Here is a 17,055-nt window from a genome sequence, read left to right as displayed (position 1 = left end):
TGGGGGATTTTAACTTGCCAGGGATAGAATGGGTCCAGGAACAGGGAAAGGGCAGAGCAGATGAGGATTTCCTCGATTTAGTCCAGGATTGCTTTTTAACCCAGTTTGTAGATAAGCCCACGAGGGGGAGTGCAGTGTTAGACCTCCTTTTAAGTCACGATCCCAATATGGTGTAGGACGTCGAGGTAGGTGAGCATTTCGGAGCAAGTGACCATAACATTGTGTGTGCAAAGATTCTGTAAAGGGTTAGAGTTCAGGAGAGTAGAGTAAGGCTTTGAGATTTCAGGAAGGTAAACCTTGAGGATATGAGGAGCGACTTGGCTGATGTAGATTTGGAGAATCTAGGAATTGGACAATCTGAGAAATGGGAAACTTTCAAGGACTAAATATGTCGAGTGCAGAGTAAGTACATTCCAATGAGGTGTAAAACTAGAAGCAGAAAGAGATCAGGGTGGTTGAGCAGTGAGATAAGGAACGCTAATAAGGAGAAACAGAAGGCATTTATTAGGATTAAAATAACAGGACTGGAGTTAGATTTACATCACTATCGGAGTAAACAGAGGCAAGTGAAGAAAATAACTCGGCAAGCCAAAAGAGAGGATGAGGACATAGCTAAGAATATTAAACATAATAGCAAGGCTTTCTTTAAGTATATCAGGGGAAAAGAACAGGTGAGGACCAGTTTGAGCCCACTGAGGAATAGCACCGGGAGAGTGGTTTGTGATGAAAGTAAGATGGCAGGCTTATGAAACAGGTATTTTTCTTTAACCTTTACAGAAGAATAGTCAGGACAATTCCCAATAGCTGAGAGTATCTACCAAGGAGGTGAGGAAGGGCTTTTACAGAAGATCCAGGTTGGAGTGGAGTAAGTAAAGGAACAGCTAAGTAATTGAAGAGTAGATAAGGCTCCGTGGCCAGATAATATGCACACGAGAGTATTGAGGGAAGTGTCTGAGCAGGTAAGCGAGATATTAACGGATATCTTTCATAGATCACGGCAGACAGGACAGGTACCGGAGGATTGGAGAGTAGCAAATGTAACACCATTGTTTAAGAATGGATCCAGAGAAGAAAAGGGAAACAAAAGACGTTATCTTGACTTCAGTTGTGAGGAAGGTGTTGGAGACATTAATTAAGGACCAGATGAGGAAGCATTTAATCAAATACAAACTAATTAAAGGTAGTTAGCATGGGTTTACCAAAGATAGTTCCTGTTTGACAAATCTTTTAGAGTTCTATGAAGCAGTGTCTGATTGGGTGAATGAGGGAAAGGCAGTGGACACAGTATATCTAGACTTTAAGAAAGCATTTGATAAGGTATCACATCGGAGATTGTTAGCGAAGGCGAGGGCTTGAGGAGTGACTGGTCAGGAAGCTAATTGGATCGTAAACTGGCTTCGTGATATGAAGCAAAGAGTGGCTGTGATTGGGAGTATGTCAGTTGTGGGGGACCTCTGGGATCAGCACTCGGACCATTATTATTCATTATTAAATTAAAAATAATTTGTATTTTTCACTTTAAATGCCTTGCTATTAAATAATTAAGAGGCATATATGTTTTCAATTTTTGTGAGACGTTCTGGTGTCATTTTTTAACAAGTAGCCTCCAAGCTTTATACAGCTTAGGGCCTCACCAAGTGTAAATCTGGCACTGGTGTTGGCGATGGGAAAGAACAATGAAAATAGAGATTACGTGATGCAAGGGGTAATTTTGGAGCGTGTCACACAGGAGAAAGATCTGGGGGTGGTCATAGATAGGGGAGGTGCAAGGCATCTATAGATAAAGCAAATAAAGTTTTAGGTTGTATTCGGAGGGGGATCATTTATAAATCAAAAGAGGTGTTGTTAACATTGTACAGGAATTTAGTGAGGGCCACATCTCGAATATTGTGTTCAGTTTTGGTCACCATGACTCAGGAAGGACATAGATGCCATAAAGAGCGTTCAGCGTATGGCTACTAGATTGATGGTAGGGGTCTTTTCCACAAAGCGTAGTTAATGCATGGAATGGCCTCTCTGGAAAGGTTGTGGCAGCAGAAACAGTAGATAAGTTTAAATTAGAATTAGATAGGTACCTGGAAGTTATGGAGATCGAGGGTATAGGGATGTTAGCAGGACTTTTCGGTAGTTTGAGCATTGATGGGTGATTGTGTGCATGTGTACGGAGTGCTGTTGGTGGGGGTCTCGTCAAGGGGTGTTGTGTGGTTGATGTTGTGTGTTTTTAACCCAAGCCCATGCCCCCTCCCCGAGGAGAAAACAGAAATCCAAAAACTACAAAAACTTAAAAAATAAAATAAAATAATAATAATAAATAAATAAATACAAAAACACGATAAAAAAAAATAAATTGGTATTTTCTTCTTTGGATCTTGTGTTGATAAATTAGTGTGGTATTGATGTCATGCAGGCATGGTGGGCTGAATGGCCTCCACCTGTGTCTGATCTTGTATAAAGTGATTCTTCACCATTGAGAGATAGGGCCAAAAATGATATAGTCATGTAGAGCATGATATTTCAAAAATGTATTGGGCCCGATGTGTTCTCGTGGATCAGGCATTACGTGGCGGAGGTATGTGCTCTACCGAGTGCCCTTCTCTTTAAAAAAAAAAAAAATTCGTCCTAAACAAGGCTGAGAGTCACCAAATGTGAAGGGCGATAAGAAAAGGAAAAACTGGCAAAACCTTTACCTTCACCTGAAACAAAGAAAGCTCTTCACAGGACCACTGTACAGTCTGGGGTAACTCAGCCAGGTGGAAAAATAAATTTTCCTACCCCTCATGGGTATTTTTTTTTGCAATATTAAGAAGAAGAAGAAAAAGAAGAAGAAGATGAAGAAATAATTCCTTGTGGTGAAATTACTGATAATACAAGGAAACTCCAGCATATCTCATAAATGTCCTTTAAACAATGAATTTTATCAAAGGAAATAGAAGAGTATTTTAATCACAGTGGGAAGAGAGGTATGGCTGCATTTCGAGTGTTTGCCCTTTTTCTGAGAAAAAGAGGATCAAACAAAAGTCTAACACTCTCTTTGGAATCATCCACAATGATGTCATTCCTCACCTTTTCTAAACTCCGACTCGTAATAACAGTGTGAAAGCATCCTTTATCTGTTTTGGCATGGAGGATGGATGTCCTCTGCAGTGTGATGCTGTTAGATCTCATCTTGCACTCCTGCAAGTGGTAGAATCAAAGGCCATGAGACTCATTGGAGTTACTCAACAGGAGGCTCAGGTGCAAAGCCTGCTTTTCTTCCAATGCAGACAGATTGGTGGCCTTGCAGTTGTCTATCTCCTCCTTTATGGTCTCACCTCTCCTTGTCTCTCAGCTGTTTGTGCATCACGAGGTTAATGAGGTTGCATTCGCTGAGCAAATGGCTCAAACCTTGTTACCCTCAACAAATCTAGCTAACATCCGCTCAACTCTTTTGCCCCCCTATTCTCTTGACTGTGGTATTGCTTCACCGCGTCTGTGTAACCATGTTCTGCTCCCAATTCCTTTACAATCATCAACTATCCATTTGTCATGAGAGAATCTGCTCTGAGTCTGGGAAGTCAGTAGTTTCAATCGACCCTGGTCAAGTCATACCAAAGACATTAAAGATGCTGCTTCCTCACTTGACACTCAACATTTAGAGGATTGAGCATGGACTTCCTCACTCAGCATGGGTTGGCACCCAATGGGGGAGGGGTGGAGATATCTCCTTACAACACCCTTCAGATCGCAGAGAAAAGCACCACCATGAGAAGCTGCTACTGGTCCCCAGTGTTCCAGGAAGTTACCTCCCTCAAGATCAATGGCTGTGTTTGCCTGAAATCAAATCCTGCATTTTCTGGTGTCTGTGCACATGTGCACAAGGGTGTGGGATATGTGTGTGACAAATCTTCTGTGAGTCTTAGAAACGGAAGTTTATTTTAAAGGTTCCCAGATCAGTTATATCGCTAAGTCTGTGATCAGATAGGTTTCCCCACCGCTGTTTAAAGGGTTTTATTCGTGTCAACCGGGCTGTGATCTGCGAGGTAGCCATTTTTCTTTTGCGATCGTTATTTTGGACCAACGACCAACCACAACAACCACAACCACCGACATCTCCACAAACACCAACTCGTAAACAAGATTGACGGTTGGGAAACAACAACTAACCCCAACCGATCTCTGTTGGAATTTTCCCTCGGAAGGGCGAAATAAAAGAATGTCCATGATCGAACCAAAAGAGGCACCAGAGGAGCCAAGCCGAACCCCCCTGGAATGTCCCCCCCCCCCGCACGCCGCGAGGGGAGGGCGAGGGCGTTGGAAGTGGAGAACGCCCCCCTTCTGGAAGCTTCCCGCGGGAGCTGGAAGCAGGGCGGGGCGAGAAGACAGGAGGGATATAAGGGCGCACGGAGCGGCTGCAGTCGGTGGAAGTCGGGTGTGGAGGTCGGAGTCTGGGGAGCCGGAGAGTGTCGGTCGGAGTCTGGGGAGCCGGAGAGTGTCGGTCGTTGTCTGGGGAGCCGGAGAGTGTCAGTCGGAGTCTGGGGATCCGGAGAGTGTCGGTCGGAGTCTGGGGAGCCGGAGAGTGTCTGTCGGGGTTCGGAGAGTCGGGAGAAGCCAAGGAGCTGCGTGGAGGTCTGGGCTTGTGTCAGAGTCGGGAGCTTGGAATAGTCATTCGGTGGAGGTCCGGGCGTCGCGAAGGAGACGCGGGCTGGAGGCGCAGCCCTGCTGTGTCGCGCGAACCTGCGCGTCGTGTGGGGAGAGCCGGAGAGAGCTCGCCTGCCACGCGGAAGGCCCGAGCTCAACCGCGGCTACGCTAGCTGCCGTGGGGACGGGACGTCGCGACTCGCCCCATCAAGGCACCTCGAGGGTGCAGGTAACCTGCACGGTCTCGCGGGACTCGTTCGGTCTACCAAGTCCCACACCATAAAGACCCAAGAGGTCCAGTCTGACTCCCTTGTCTTTGAGGGTGGTCTTTTCTTTTGAATGAATGTTGTGGCGCCGTGTCCCCGGCAAGTAAAACGGTATAAGTGACTTTACATAATTGATTATAGACGGTGGTAAACTCTTTGTCCTTGCTTGTATGTCCCACATTCATTGCTTTTGTTTGGTCGTATAACTGCATGCGTGTTTTTGCATACCTGCATGGCTGTATATGTGCATGTGTGTCAATAAATGTGCTGGTTTAAATGTTAACCCGTTTGTCGTGTCCTCTTTCCCCTAATTGAAATGCCATCTTGCATTGCGGAATATTAGTTGGGTTTTGAATAACTAATAAATATAATCGGATCCGGCGAGGTCGGGCGGTAATACCCGCTCGGTTATCCCAGAACGGAACGGACCGCTTGAGCGGTTCATGTCCAAGCCGGCCTCCGCCGAGGTATGATCTCTCGGTAGGTTACCCACGCGAGTACTTAGGTATATCGATATTCGGTGATTGACCCTATTTTCGCGTGGGTAGAATATTGACTAGGCCGTGGTGGGATTAAGAACCCACCCGTGACTGGTTTCCGGCATTGTTCCAGAAAGTCAAGACTGAATTGTCCGTCCGGTGGGCGACGCGGCTGCCATTAGAGAAACGCGGTCGTTCGCACGCCGGCGGGCGCGAATTCGTAACAATATCATCTGTCATGTTATCCCCGATTCCTTTCCTGATATTTTATACACTCACTGACTCTTCTCACCTGCCCACCCACACTTTTTCATTTGGCATTGTGGGGGGGGGGGGGGTGGGAGACGACCTGGCATTTGTTGAAGAATCTTTCAATTATACTGCACACCATTTACATTTTAAAGACATCACTTACAATTCCAATGGGAGATAACTTGACATTCGGCATTACAAGCCACACCTCCCATGCCTATCATATGGAGAAGGAAAAACAACAATCGACTTCTTCCACGGGTTTCCCAAAAGTCAGAAATGAATTGAATGTGGCACCTGTGGGGTTGCATCTGGATGGTGATTCAAGTGTAACCTGTGCACATCTCACCAATGTGAAGGAATTAAAGGAAACTCTCACACAGATTATATGGTAATTTGGATCAGACTTTGATACAAAATGTTGTTGATTTGAGGTCAAAGAGGATGGAGACTCTTCGTGAAGGAAAAATACGGCTCAACCAACCGCAAGTGCTATAAGAAAACATTTCACTCATTTGCTCATTTTAAATGTCATTTTCTCCAACAAACTAACACGAAGCAATAACAACTGGACATATTTAGGGGAACAAAACAAACAAAATTTCATTACATGTTCTATTGCCTCACCAGGTAGCCAGAGCTGGTTACTTTAATCTCAATGTTGAATTTCCCACCACAGGAAAAGTCTCCTTTGCAATTCACTTGCTTTTGCCAACCACCATGCTCATATGAATTCAACGCAACCTCTTTTGTGCTGGGGTGATGTACTCCAATGTGAAAAGGAATGGTACATTCTTTGTTCGACTCCAAATCAAATTTTTTCAAATCAATAGTCATACTGCAGAAAACAAACAAAAACACCAATTATTGAAATCACAAACAGCAATCATTACTACAATTCACGGACCGGTGTTTGTGTGTGCGTTTGTTTGTCACACTACTCCTACAGTTCTGGGCTGATTCCATGCAGACTTGCCACATAGGATCAGCATGACCCCTATTATTGTATAGAGGTGTTTAATCTTTGCTGGTGGTCTTGAGGAGGGATTGGGAGGTGCAAAGTCTCGAATGTAAATGTATAAAGTGTATCACCAACTCCAGGGTATTACAAGTCTTCACCATTTACAGTACTGGAAGAAATTTTAAACGACGACGAGATGAACATGATAGAGCAATTAGACTTGAAAAGGTGACCCAATCAGCCATAGCACGTAAATACCTGCAATATGACCACAAATTTGACTTTGATGGGACCCGTGTCCGAGAAACTACATCTAACAAACGAACGGTTGATTTTGGAAGTGTGGCACGTGAAGAGCCAGCAGGATGGTTCAACTGAGGAGATTTGGGGAGGACATTTGGGGTGGGTGGTTCAACTGGGGAGGACATACCCACACAATACACACCTCTGATGCAATTGTCTGGATAAGGTGAGCAACAAACACCCAATCCCAAACACCACATCCACACGTGCACAACATCCGTTTTTTTTTTGTTTTTTTTTGCTTTTGCAAAAATAAAATAAAACAGCACTCCTCCATTTGACCTCGAGCACCAGCACATGACCGGAAATGAGTGGTCATATCGAAATAAAAACTGGACACGTGTCGAGGTTTGGGTCTATTGTGCCTGAGGAAGCTGGCTACAAAGTCGGTGAAACGTTACCTGACACCGGGTCTGCTCTCGCTTTTTTGCTCAAATTCGGGGAGTTAATCGAGTTTTTTTACTTTTGCTTGGAAGCGCCTTCTTCTTCTTTAAATTTTTTTTAGAAAAGTTAAAAAAAAACCATATATATTTATATATATATATATATATATATATATATATATATATATATATATATATATATATATATATATATATATATATATATATATACACACATATATATATATATACACACATATATATATATATATATATATATATATATATACATATATATATATATATATATATATATATATATATATATATATATACATATACATATAAACATATATATATATATATATATATATATATATATATATATATATATATATACATATACATATATATATATATATATATATATATAATCTTCTTTCGGCTCGCTCCCGTTAGGGGTCGCCACAGTGGATCAACCGTCTCCATTTCGCTCTATCCTCCACATCTTCCATTGACACTCCAACCACCCGCATGTCCGCCCTCACCGCATCCATGAACCTCTTCTTTGGCCTTCCTCTTCTCCTCCTGCCTGGCGGCGCCATCTTCAACATCCTTCTCGCGATATACTCCGCTTCCCTCCTGTGCACATGTCCAAACCATCTCAATCTCACCTCTCTCACTTTGTCTCCAAACCGTCCTACCTGCGCTGTCCCTCTAATATACTCATTCCTTATCCTGTCCATCCTCGTCACTCCCAACGAGAATCGCAGCATCTTTAACTCTGCCACCTCCAGCTCCGCTTCCTGTCTTTTTGTTAGCGCCACCACCTCCAAACCATACAACATAGCTGGTCTCACTACCGTCTTATATACTTTCCCCTTCACTCTTGCAGCTACCCTTCTGTCACAAATCACTCCTGCCACTCTTCTCCACCCACTCCATCCTGCCTGCACTCTCTTTTTCACTTCTCTCCCACACTCTCCGTTACTTTGGACAGTTGATCCCAAGTATTTAAATCCATCCACCTTCCCCACCTCAACTCCTTGAAACCGCACCATACCACCACCCTCCCTCTCAATTACGCACATGTACTCCGTCTTACTCCTACTGACTATCATTCCCCTTCTCTCCAGTGCGTACCTCCACCTCTCGAGGCTCGCCTCAGCCTGCTCCCTACAGATCATGATGTCATCCACGAGCATGATAGTCCATGGAGACTCCAGTCTGATCTCGTCCGTCAACCTGTCCATCACCATTGCAAACAGGAAAGGGCTCAGAGTCGATCCTTGGTGCAATCCCACTTTTACCTTAAACCGGTCAGTCATTCCTACCGCACACCTCACCGCTGTCACACTGTCCTCATACCTATCCTGCACCATCCTCACATACTTATCTACCACTCCCGACTTCCTCATACAATACAACAACTCCTCTCTTGGCACCCTATCATAAGCTTTCTCTAAATCCACAAACACACAATGTAACTCCTTCTGGCCTTCCCTATACTTCTCCATCAACATTCTCAATGCAAACATCGCATCAGTGGTACTCTTTCCTGGCATAAACCCATATTGCTGCTCACAAATCGTCACCTCTCCTCTCAACCGAGCTTCCACTACTCTTTCCCACACCTTCATGGTATGGCTTAACAACTTTATCCCTCTGTAATTTCCACAGCTCTGCACATCACCCTTGTTCTTGAAAATCAGAACCAGTACACTTAATCTCCACTCCTCCGGCATCCTCTCACTTTCCAAGACTTTATTAAACAATCTGGTTAACAACCCCACTGCCATCTCTCCTAAGCACTTCCATGCCTCCACTGGTATACCATCTGGGCCAACCACCTTTCCACTTTTCATCCTCTTCATAGCAGTCCTCACTTCATCCTTACTGATCCACCCCACTTCCTGATTCACTATCTCCACCTCTTCCAACCTTCTCTCTCTCTCTCTCTCTCATTTTCTTTGTTCATCAGCTCCTCAAAGTACTCCATCCACCTTCTCAACACACTCTCCTCGCTCGTCAGCACATTCCCAATTGCGTCCTTTATCACCCGAACCTGCAGCACATCCTTCCCAGCTCGGTCCCTCTGTCTTGCAAATCGGTATAAATCCTTTTCCCCTTCTTTTGTATCTAACTTTTCATACAGCTCGTCATATGCCTTTTTCTTGGCCTTTGCCACCTCTCTCTTTGCTTTTCGCCGCCACTCCTTGTACTCCTGCCTACTTTCTTCATCTCTCTGGCTATCCCACTTCTTTTTCGCCAACCCCTTCTTCCTTATACATTCCTGTACTTCCTCATTCCACCACCAAGTCTCCTTATCTTCCTTCCTCTGTCCAGATGTCACACCAAGTACCTTCCTCGCTATCTCCCTCATACACACAAACAGCATGATTCATTAATTTATGCATTATAATTAAACTTTCACTTTGAAAAAGCAAGAGGAATGATTCAAAAGATAAAGGTCATGGCTCGTGATAAAGCTCATATTTATGTGAGTCCCTAAAGACACACCCTGACTAATGACACACATGCTGAGCTGTCAGACCCCAATATTATCAGTCCTTTAGTTTAGTGAAGCCGATTTAATCTCACCTGTTATAATTTCCAGGTGGAGGAGTACAATCCTCAAGCATCACGCCATCTATTTGGATGACGGTTCCATTTTTCAGCTCACCAATAAGTGACCGCATGAATGGTGTGGGCTGGGATGAGAACAAAATAACAAAGCCACCGTTTATCATCCTTGTATAAATTATCATTTACATTCCAGATATGAATAATACATTCAATAAATTTACAATAAATTCTGACTTTACAAAGATGGTGAAAACAAAAGTTGATGTTTCATAAATGCCTTTTAGTGTGAGAAAGATCAATATCTGTCGGACCTTGACATTTGCGGGGGATACGTTCCTGGAAAATGCCGCCAATGTCGAATCCGCCAATGTCTGGGAATTATTTGAATGGGGAAAAAGGGGGATAGGTCTGAATCTTGTGGTGAAGTTCTTGCTTTAAATCAATTTGCATTCTCCTCCTGGAAGGTAAATCTGACTGAAGGCAACCTTAGATCATTACACAATGCCTGCAACAAGTGTGTGTCTACTCTCAGGAGAGGCAGAAAACAATATATGTCCAATCTCAAGAATGAGCTTTCAAACTTGTCTCCCTCAAAAACCTGGTGCCACCTTGTCAGGTCCGTCTCTGGTGTATGCTTCCCTTCCATCCCTTTACTCACTTCAAATGGCACTACACAGAGGATGCCCAGTCAGTGTCTGGCTTTGGAGGAAAACTTTGAAATGGGGCTTGCCAAAAAGATATTGTTGTGCCCAGTGGGTTTAACACCGACCTGGACGGATATCCAAACTTCTCCCTTGGAGGCTTACAGCTGAGACTCTCTGAGATTAAGGTGTGTGCATAGGAAAACAGTAAAGCGCTGCATCAGGACAGCACAAGGGCAGGACGGGCGAAATGGTGGTGCGACAGGGGCACAGAAATGGATTTATACTCGAACCCCTTGACAAATACACGGATACAGTTACTTAAAATGAACACATTTTATGAAAATGGACAAATATTTACAAAGGACAATAATTCAGAAGGTAATGATACTAACATGAAGTAAATAAATCCGAAAGTCTAAATTGAGGCACCTCAACACGCAGACTTAAATACAAACAAGGGAAAACAAAATAAAATAAAAGCAATTCATTCTTTATTCTGGCACTCAGCTTGGCCCAGAGATTGTCTTTGTGGAACTTGAAATTGAGGTGCTTCTATTTGCACGTGTCGACGCTCGCAAAATGGCGCCAACTCGCTCTCTCGCAGTGGGACAAACGCACGCCAGGAAATTCGTGAGTGGTATTCAATACCAAGGCTCACAAACAACATGCAGCTGCTTCATGCATCGATCATTCTCACTGACCCGCTATTTGACAGACATGAGGCTCGGGGTCCGTTCCTCATGACCCAACCAAGAACCAAAGGTCAGCGTCTTGCTTCACCACATGAGTCAATTTGCCTCAACACGAATGAAAGAAGTGTGCCGTCTTCTTCATGCGTCAATGGAAAGCCAGCTTTAAAGCTCTGTTCTTACAGGCTATGTTCTTTCTCGACTGCGTGCGTCCCTCACTCCGCACTCATGCATTCCTTCCCTCAACTCGCCTCTGACTGACCTCATCCCAAACCAGTTTCATCCTAAGGGGCGTGGCTTGCTTGGATGAAACACAGGAAGGTGGGGCGTCCGCCCGCTCTGCACTTTTGATCATCAGCCTCGGGGGTGTGACTTCGCCCACCGTTACCCTTGGAGGCGGAGCTTCTGCCTGCTCAGCACGTTTGCTTGCTTGTTATCATGGTTTTGGTTATAAAAACATAGGGAAAAGTCACAAGGGAGCAATTACATACTGGGGAAGTTATCTTTGATCCCTACCGAATTAACACCGCACCACCCCACCGCCCCCCCCCCCCCCGTGTGGTGACACGTTAGACTTAAGCTCACAGTTTCCCTACTGAATTACATCGAGATGTCTCCTACACGTCCACGGACCAAACAACTCTATTCAATCCTAACTTCTCTGTTAAATTCCTCCATCTACCCCCACAACAGTAACATTATCATGGCTGAGAGTGAGACCCAAGAGTTTTAGATTTTTGAAACTCTGAGAGGGTTTGTGAGAAAACAGATGGGAGTATTTGTGATACAGTCGTGTGTGTGCGTGTGAGAGAGATGAAGAGAGGTAGATCGAGAGAGAGGGAGGGGGAGGGGGAGGGGAAGGCGGACAGAGAGGCAGACACACAGAGAGAGAGAGAGAGAGAGGGGGAGAGGGAGAGGGAGAGGGAGAGGGAGAGGGAGAGGGAGAGGGAGAGGGAGAGGGAGAGGGAGAGGGAGAGGGAGAGGGAGAGGGAGAGGGAGAGGGAGAGGGAGAGGGAGAGGGAGAGGGAGAGGGAGAGGGAGAGGGAGAGGGAGAGGGAGAGGGAGAGGGAGAGGGAGAGGGAGAGGGAGAGAGACTGAGACTTTTGTATCTTTTTATTATAAAAATAGAAAAGAAAGCCCCCAAATGGGAGTTACATTTTCATTTCAGAGAAAGAAAGGAAAAACCAAGAAACAATTTCTGAAGAAAGGAAAGGATGAATCGGGTGGATTATATACAGAACATTTCACAAAAGGACAAACATTCCTCTCGGACTTTGCAAATAACTTCCTTTATACACCATTTTGATTCAAACTGCGGTAATCTTCCCATTACTGAAAAGAAAGCAAAACCCAATTTAACACGACTTATTACAAGGTTTTGGAACAAGAACAAAGCATCTTCATCATTTACTCCAACACCATCAAGTTTTCTTTTCCTCGATTTATATACTGCCATCTTTGCCTGAGCAAGCAGGAAATTGGCTAACACAGCATTGGAATTTTTGTGTGGGATATCCAATCCGTAGATGAACACACAAGTGTTAAAAATCAAACCAAACCTCACGAAACAATTCCGAAGTAAAATAAATAAAGGTGCCAACCGTTGGCATTCAACATAGATGTGAAAAAGGTTTTCAGATTTCTTACAAAAAGGACATTCATCTTCAAGCAGATTTGAAAAACGGTGTAACAAGTGATTAGAAAGAAGGATCCAGTGTACTAGTCTCCATTGGAGGTCATCATATCGTGGTGGTACAGGAGGATGATAAAAACCTTTCCAGTTTGGAAAATACGGGGGAGAACAAGGTAAGAGGTCTCTCCATCAAACCTTCTGCTGTGTTATTTGCCGTTGCGAAAGAAATATTACACAACCCAAATAAAAGTGTTTTTGTTTGGGAAGGCCATTGAAGCCTACGTTAAAAGAGGGACAAGGAAGAGGGCTGGCAAGAGAAAAAGCACATAAGAGTTCAGGAAAGGTAGAGAGAGAAGGTATTCGATGTGCATTTTGTTCATTGCTTTGGTGGTCCTGCTCCCAAGCAGGTGCAAGCTGTGTGTATCTCCAAAGCACACTACATAATATGCGTGCCACGATTCGAGAGGATCGCACACCGACCAGGCTTGCCAATGCATCAGCTCCGATCCAGCTGCCGTTTGGGCTGAGAAGATCTGCGACAGATTTAACGCCCTTGTCGGGTTGAATAAAACATCTATCAGCAGGCATATCATGGAAAAGGGAGTTGTAGAACAAAGGTTCTTCCAGAAACATCTGTTTCATGTAAGAATGTGAAGCTCTTGTTATTGTCAGAGCTTGCCACGCATTTAGCATGCTCTGATAGAAACCAGAGAGGGGGGATGTGTCGATTTTGGAAAGGTCCATCAGGAAAAGAGAGTGGTCATAGCCTAGCCTCCCAGCCTGTTGCAAAAGGTGATGAGCGACGTTGACCCATGGTGGAGAGGGTCGCGTGTATAGCATGTGAAGAGCAACCGAGAGTCAAAAGGCCATTAGCCGGCTCTTTATGTCGACCAGGCCTTGTCCTCCATCGGTCAGTGGTAAACTGACGACCCCAGGTCGCAGCCAGTGTTTTCCGTCACAGAAAAAGGACACGAAGCACTTCTGGAGCTGTTGAAGCAACACCGCTGGAGGATGCAGCACGAAGAACCTGTGCCATAAGGTAGAGGCCACCAGTGTGTTGATGACCAAGACCCTTCCACGATATGACAGTTGTGTGATCAGACCTTTCCATTCTTGCAGTTTACCCTCAACAACTCAAACAGACCAGCCCAATTTTTTTGCTAATGTGGTATTATTACCTAAGAACACTCCAAGGTATTTCACACCATCATTGGCCCATGACAGTGGAGCAGGAAGTCTTGGCGCCAAGTAGCACAACGGACCGAGCCAAAGGGCACTCGTTTTGTTCCAATTTACTTTGGTTGAAGAAGCCTTTTCAAATAAGTACAAACAATAACGAACGATGTTAACGTCATTGATATCTTGTACGAATACACACATGTGTCATCGGCGTATGCCAGTACCTTGATGGGGTGTTCAAGCTGGGACAAACTAACCCCTGTTAGTCTACAGCGCAAAGAAACCAGTTGGGGTTCGATGGAGAGAGCATAAAGCAACCCAGAAAGAGGGCAACCTTGTGTAATTCCCTTGTTAATCGACAAAGGTGCAACAAGTTCATTGTTTATCTTAAGCACACTATAAATATTATTATATAGTATTTTAATATAAGAGATGAACGTCGAACCAAGTCCAAACCGCTCAAGTACTTCGAAAAGGTACCGATGGTCAACACGGTCAAAGGCTTTCTCCTGATCAAGAAGAAGAAGAAGTCCTAAATCTTTTGGGTTTTCCTTGCACAGTTCAATGATGTCTCTCACAAGGGAGATGTTGTCATAGATGGAACGTTTTGGGACACAGTAACATTGGTCTTCTTCCAACAACGAGGATAAATAAGGAGTAAGTTGTGATGCCAGTGCTTTTGAAAATATCTTATAGTCCGTACATAACAGGGAGATAGCATGCCAATTTTCAATTCTCAGCATGTCTCCCTTTTTTGGGATGAGGGTAAGAAGAGCTCGTCGGCAACTCCGAGGTAGCTCTCCAAGCTGGCAACTTGCGTTGAAGGTGTTAATGAGTTCTGGACCCAATAAGTGCCAAAACTTCTTGTAAAATTTGGTTGTAAGTTCATCCAATCCAGGTGCTTTCCCAATGGCAAGGCCGTGCAGGGCAGCGCCAAGTTCATCCAAAGTAATGGGTCTTTCCATTTGGGAACGCCCATCTGCACACAACACTGGCAGGCCTACGGAGATCGACGCGACACTGACAGGATTTATTTGTTCCATTGAAAGTATTTTCGAAAAGTATTCCTTCACGAAAAGTTTGATTTCTGATTGTGTAAAGATAATGGGTGAATCTGCTAATCGCAGCTGAGAAAGCTGCTTACTGGGAAGACGTTTCTGTAAAGGCCCGGTCACACCTTGACGTTTTAGCCAACGTATGCCGATTTTTGAATTTTTTTTCTAAAACGCTGGCACACGTTGAATACGTTATGGGTAAGTTTTGATAACATTGAGAGCACGCTGAAAAACACTGCCATACGTCGTTGTACGTTGGCTTTAAACGTTGTACTTTTTGGTTGTCCTCAAATTTTTTCATGCTTGAAATTTCACGACGTATGCCGGCGTATGACTCACATGTTCCGCTACGCTGGCCACAAGTTGTATGCACGGTCTGCGATCGTTGACAGACGTCAACACATGCTACTTGTAAGTTAATCATAAGTTGAGACACGTCGAGGTAATGTTTAGCGTACCCGAAAGTTATTTCTAACCTATGATTAACGTGTTGTTGGCACGTTATGCGATCGTTGCCACACATCGACAGACGTTACTTTTAAGTTACTCATAGGCTGAAAGACGTCGGTATAATGGATCGTCCTTGCATCAGCGTCCACGGCCACGGCCAGGACACTTATTTGCAGCATTCTTCAAACTTTTCTTCGGCATGACGAGGATGTTCACACTTCGATGTCGAGCTTGGCTATGATTCCAATTGTCCATAGGCGGCGTCTATTTAAAATAGTCGAGTTTGAGCGTTTTAACACGTTCAGAAGAAACGCTTCAAATTTCCAAACCCCAGCGTCAAAAAACAAAGGCAAGTGACAGCAATTTAAATCGTTCATTGCAAACAATGAAAATAGCTGAGTGGTACCGTTTAAAAGTCGTTGAGTGTAAAAAAAATCCAATTGTTGAGCGCAAGCGTCTACTTTCAATAGTGGAGATGCAGCCATTTAAATCGTTGAGTTTATCATTTAAATCGTTAAATCGTTAAACGCAAGGACGATCCATCATAACCCACACCCTCCCCCTCACACTCACCTACTACTGCCAACATGAACAAACTACTACTAATACTAATACTGATACTGATACTGATACTATTACTGCTGACATGGACATCGACTCAAAAAGGACTCGAAAACACTGTTGGGTTCCCCTTTTATGAGCAGCATTTTTATATACCAATTCCCAAAACCGCTGGGAACACGTCTTTATATGGCAGTTGTAAGCTAGAAACACGTTAATTTATTTTTTTTGGTCGACCGGAAGACGTCATTGGAATACGTCTATATACGTCGATGTGTGTTGGGACTACGTAAAGAATTGGTTCAAAGCACGTCAAACATAAGTTAGAAATAAGTTTCGCGTAAAAAAGACATTACCGCGACGTGTTTCGACTTATGAGTAGCTTATAAGTAGCCTTAGTGGACGTGTGTAAGTGTCCGCATGTCGTGTGTAAAACTTATCCCCGTCGCATGTGGAACGTGTGTCATACGACGAGTACGTCGTAAAATTTTGAACATGTTTAAAATTTCTTGACGTATTCTACTTACTACGACGTATGATAGCATACTTTAGCGTTGTACTCACGTATACCAAACTTACTCATACCGTATTTGACGTGCCCCAACGTTTTAGACACATTTTTCTTAGGTCGGCATACGTTGGCAAGATCGCCAAGGTGTGACCGCGATGTTGACACTTCCATTTCTACGGCAGTTATGATTCGAATCGTGCGTCAGCCTTTTAATAGACTACGTCACGACATCGTCGGCGATGCGTGCAACACGCTATGCCTAAGTTAGACTATCGTTGGGCATCGGTTGTGTAGGCCAACAACAGGTTCAGCATTCGTTGGTATAAGTTATCTATAACACAACGAAACGTTCTGTGTCCGTTACCAATGCGTTATACATAAGACCAAGTCGCTATGAATACTTCCGAATCTTTAAAAAAAAAACATCAAAAGTTCAACGTAAGCCAGCGTTTTAGATACATTTTAATACGTTGCCATCGCTGGCTA

General features: G+C 44.0%; 1 protein-coding gene across 6 annotated transcripts in view; it reads right to left on the bottom strand.

The window, feature by feature from the left end:
- Positions 1-17,055, bottom strand: part of LOC147013524 (32 kDa beta-galactoside-binding lectin-like) — a 72,104-nt gene that overhangs the window by 32,180 nt on the left and 22,869 nt on the right. For 3 of the 6 annotated variants that reach the window (XM_085855383.1, XM_085855382.1, XM_085855385.1), the window contains exons 3-5: positions 10,159-10,218; positions 9,863-9,972; positions 6,242-6,452 (exon numbers count right to left, since the gene is read on the bottom strand). In XM_085855383.1, the coding sequence (XP_085711509.1) occupies positions 6,242-6,452; positions 9,863-9,972; positions 10,159-10,218 (381 nt within the window). The remainder of the gene's footprint in view (positions 1-6,241; positions 6,453-9,862; positions 9,973-10,158; positions 10,219-17,055) is intronic. The other 3 variants (XM_085855387.1, XM_085855386.1, XM_085855388.1) reach the window with 1 other exon arrangement.

Source organism: Eptatretus burgeri, chromosome 14 (genome assembly GCF_056783735.1).
Source record: "Eptatretus burgeri isolate ZD-2024b chromosome 14, Ebu_testis_v1, whole genome shotgun sequence".
NCBI classification, from domain to species: domain Eukaryota; kingdom Metazoa; phylum Chordata; class Myxini; order Myxiniformes; family Myxinidae; genus Eptatretus; species Eptatretus burgeri.
Note: the sequence above shows the minus strand (reverse complement) of the source record. Positions and strands in the feature narration are given on the sequence as shown.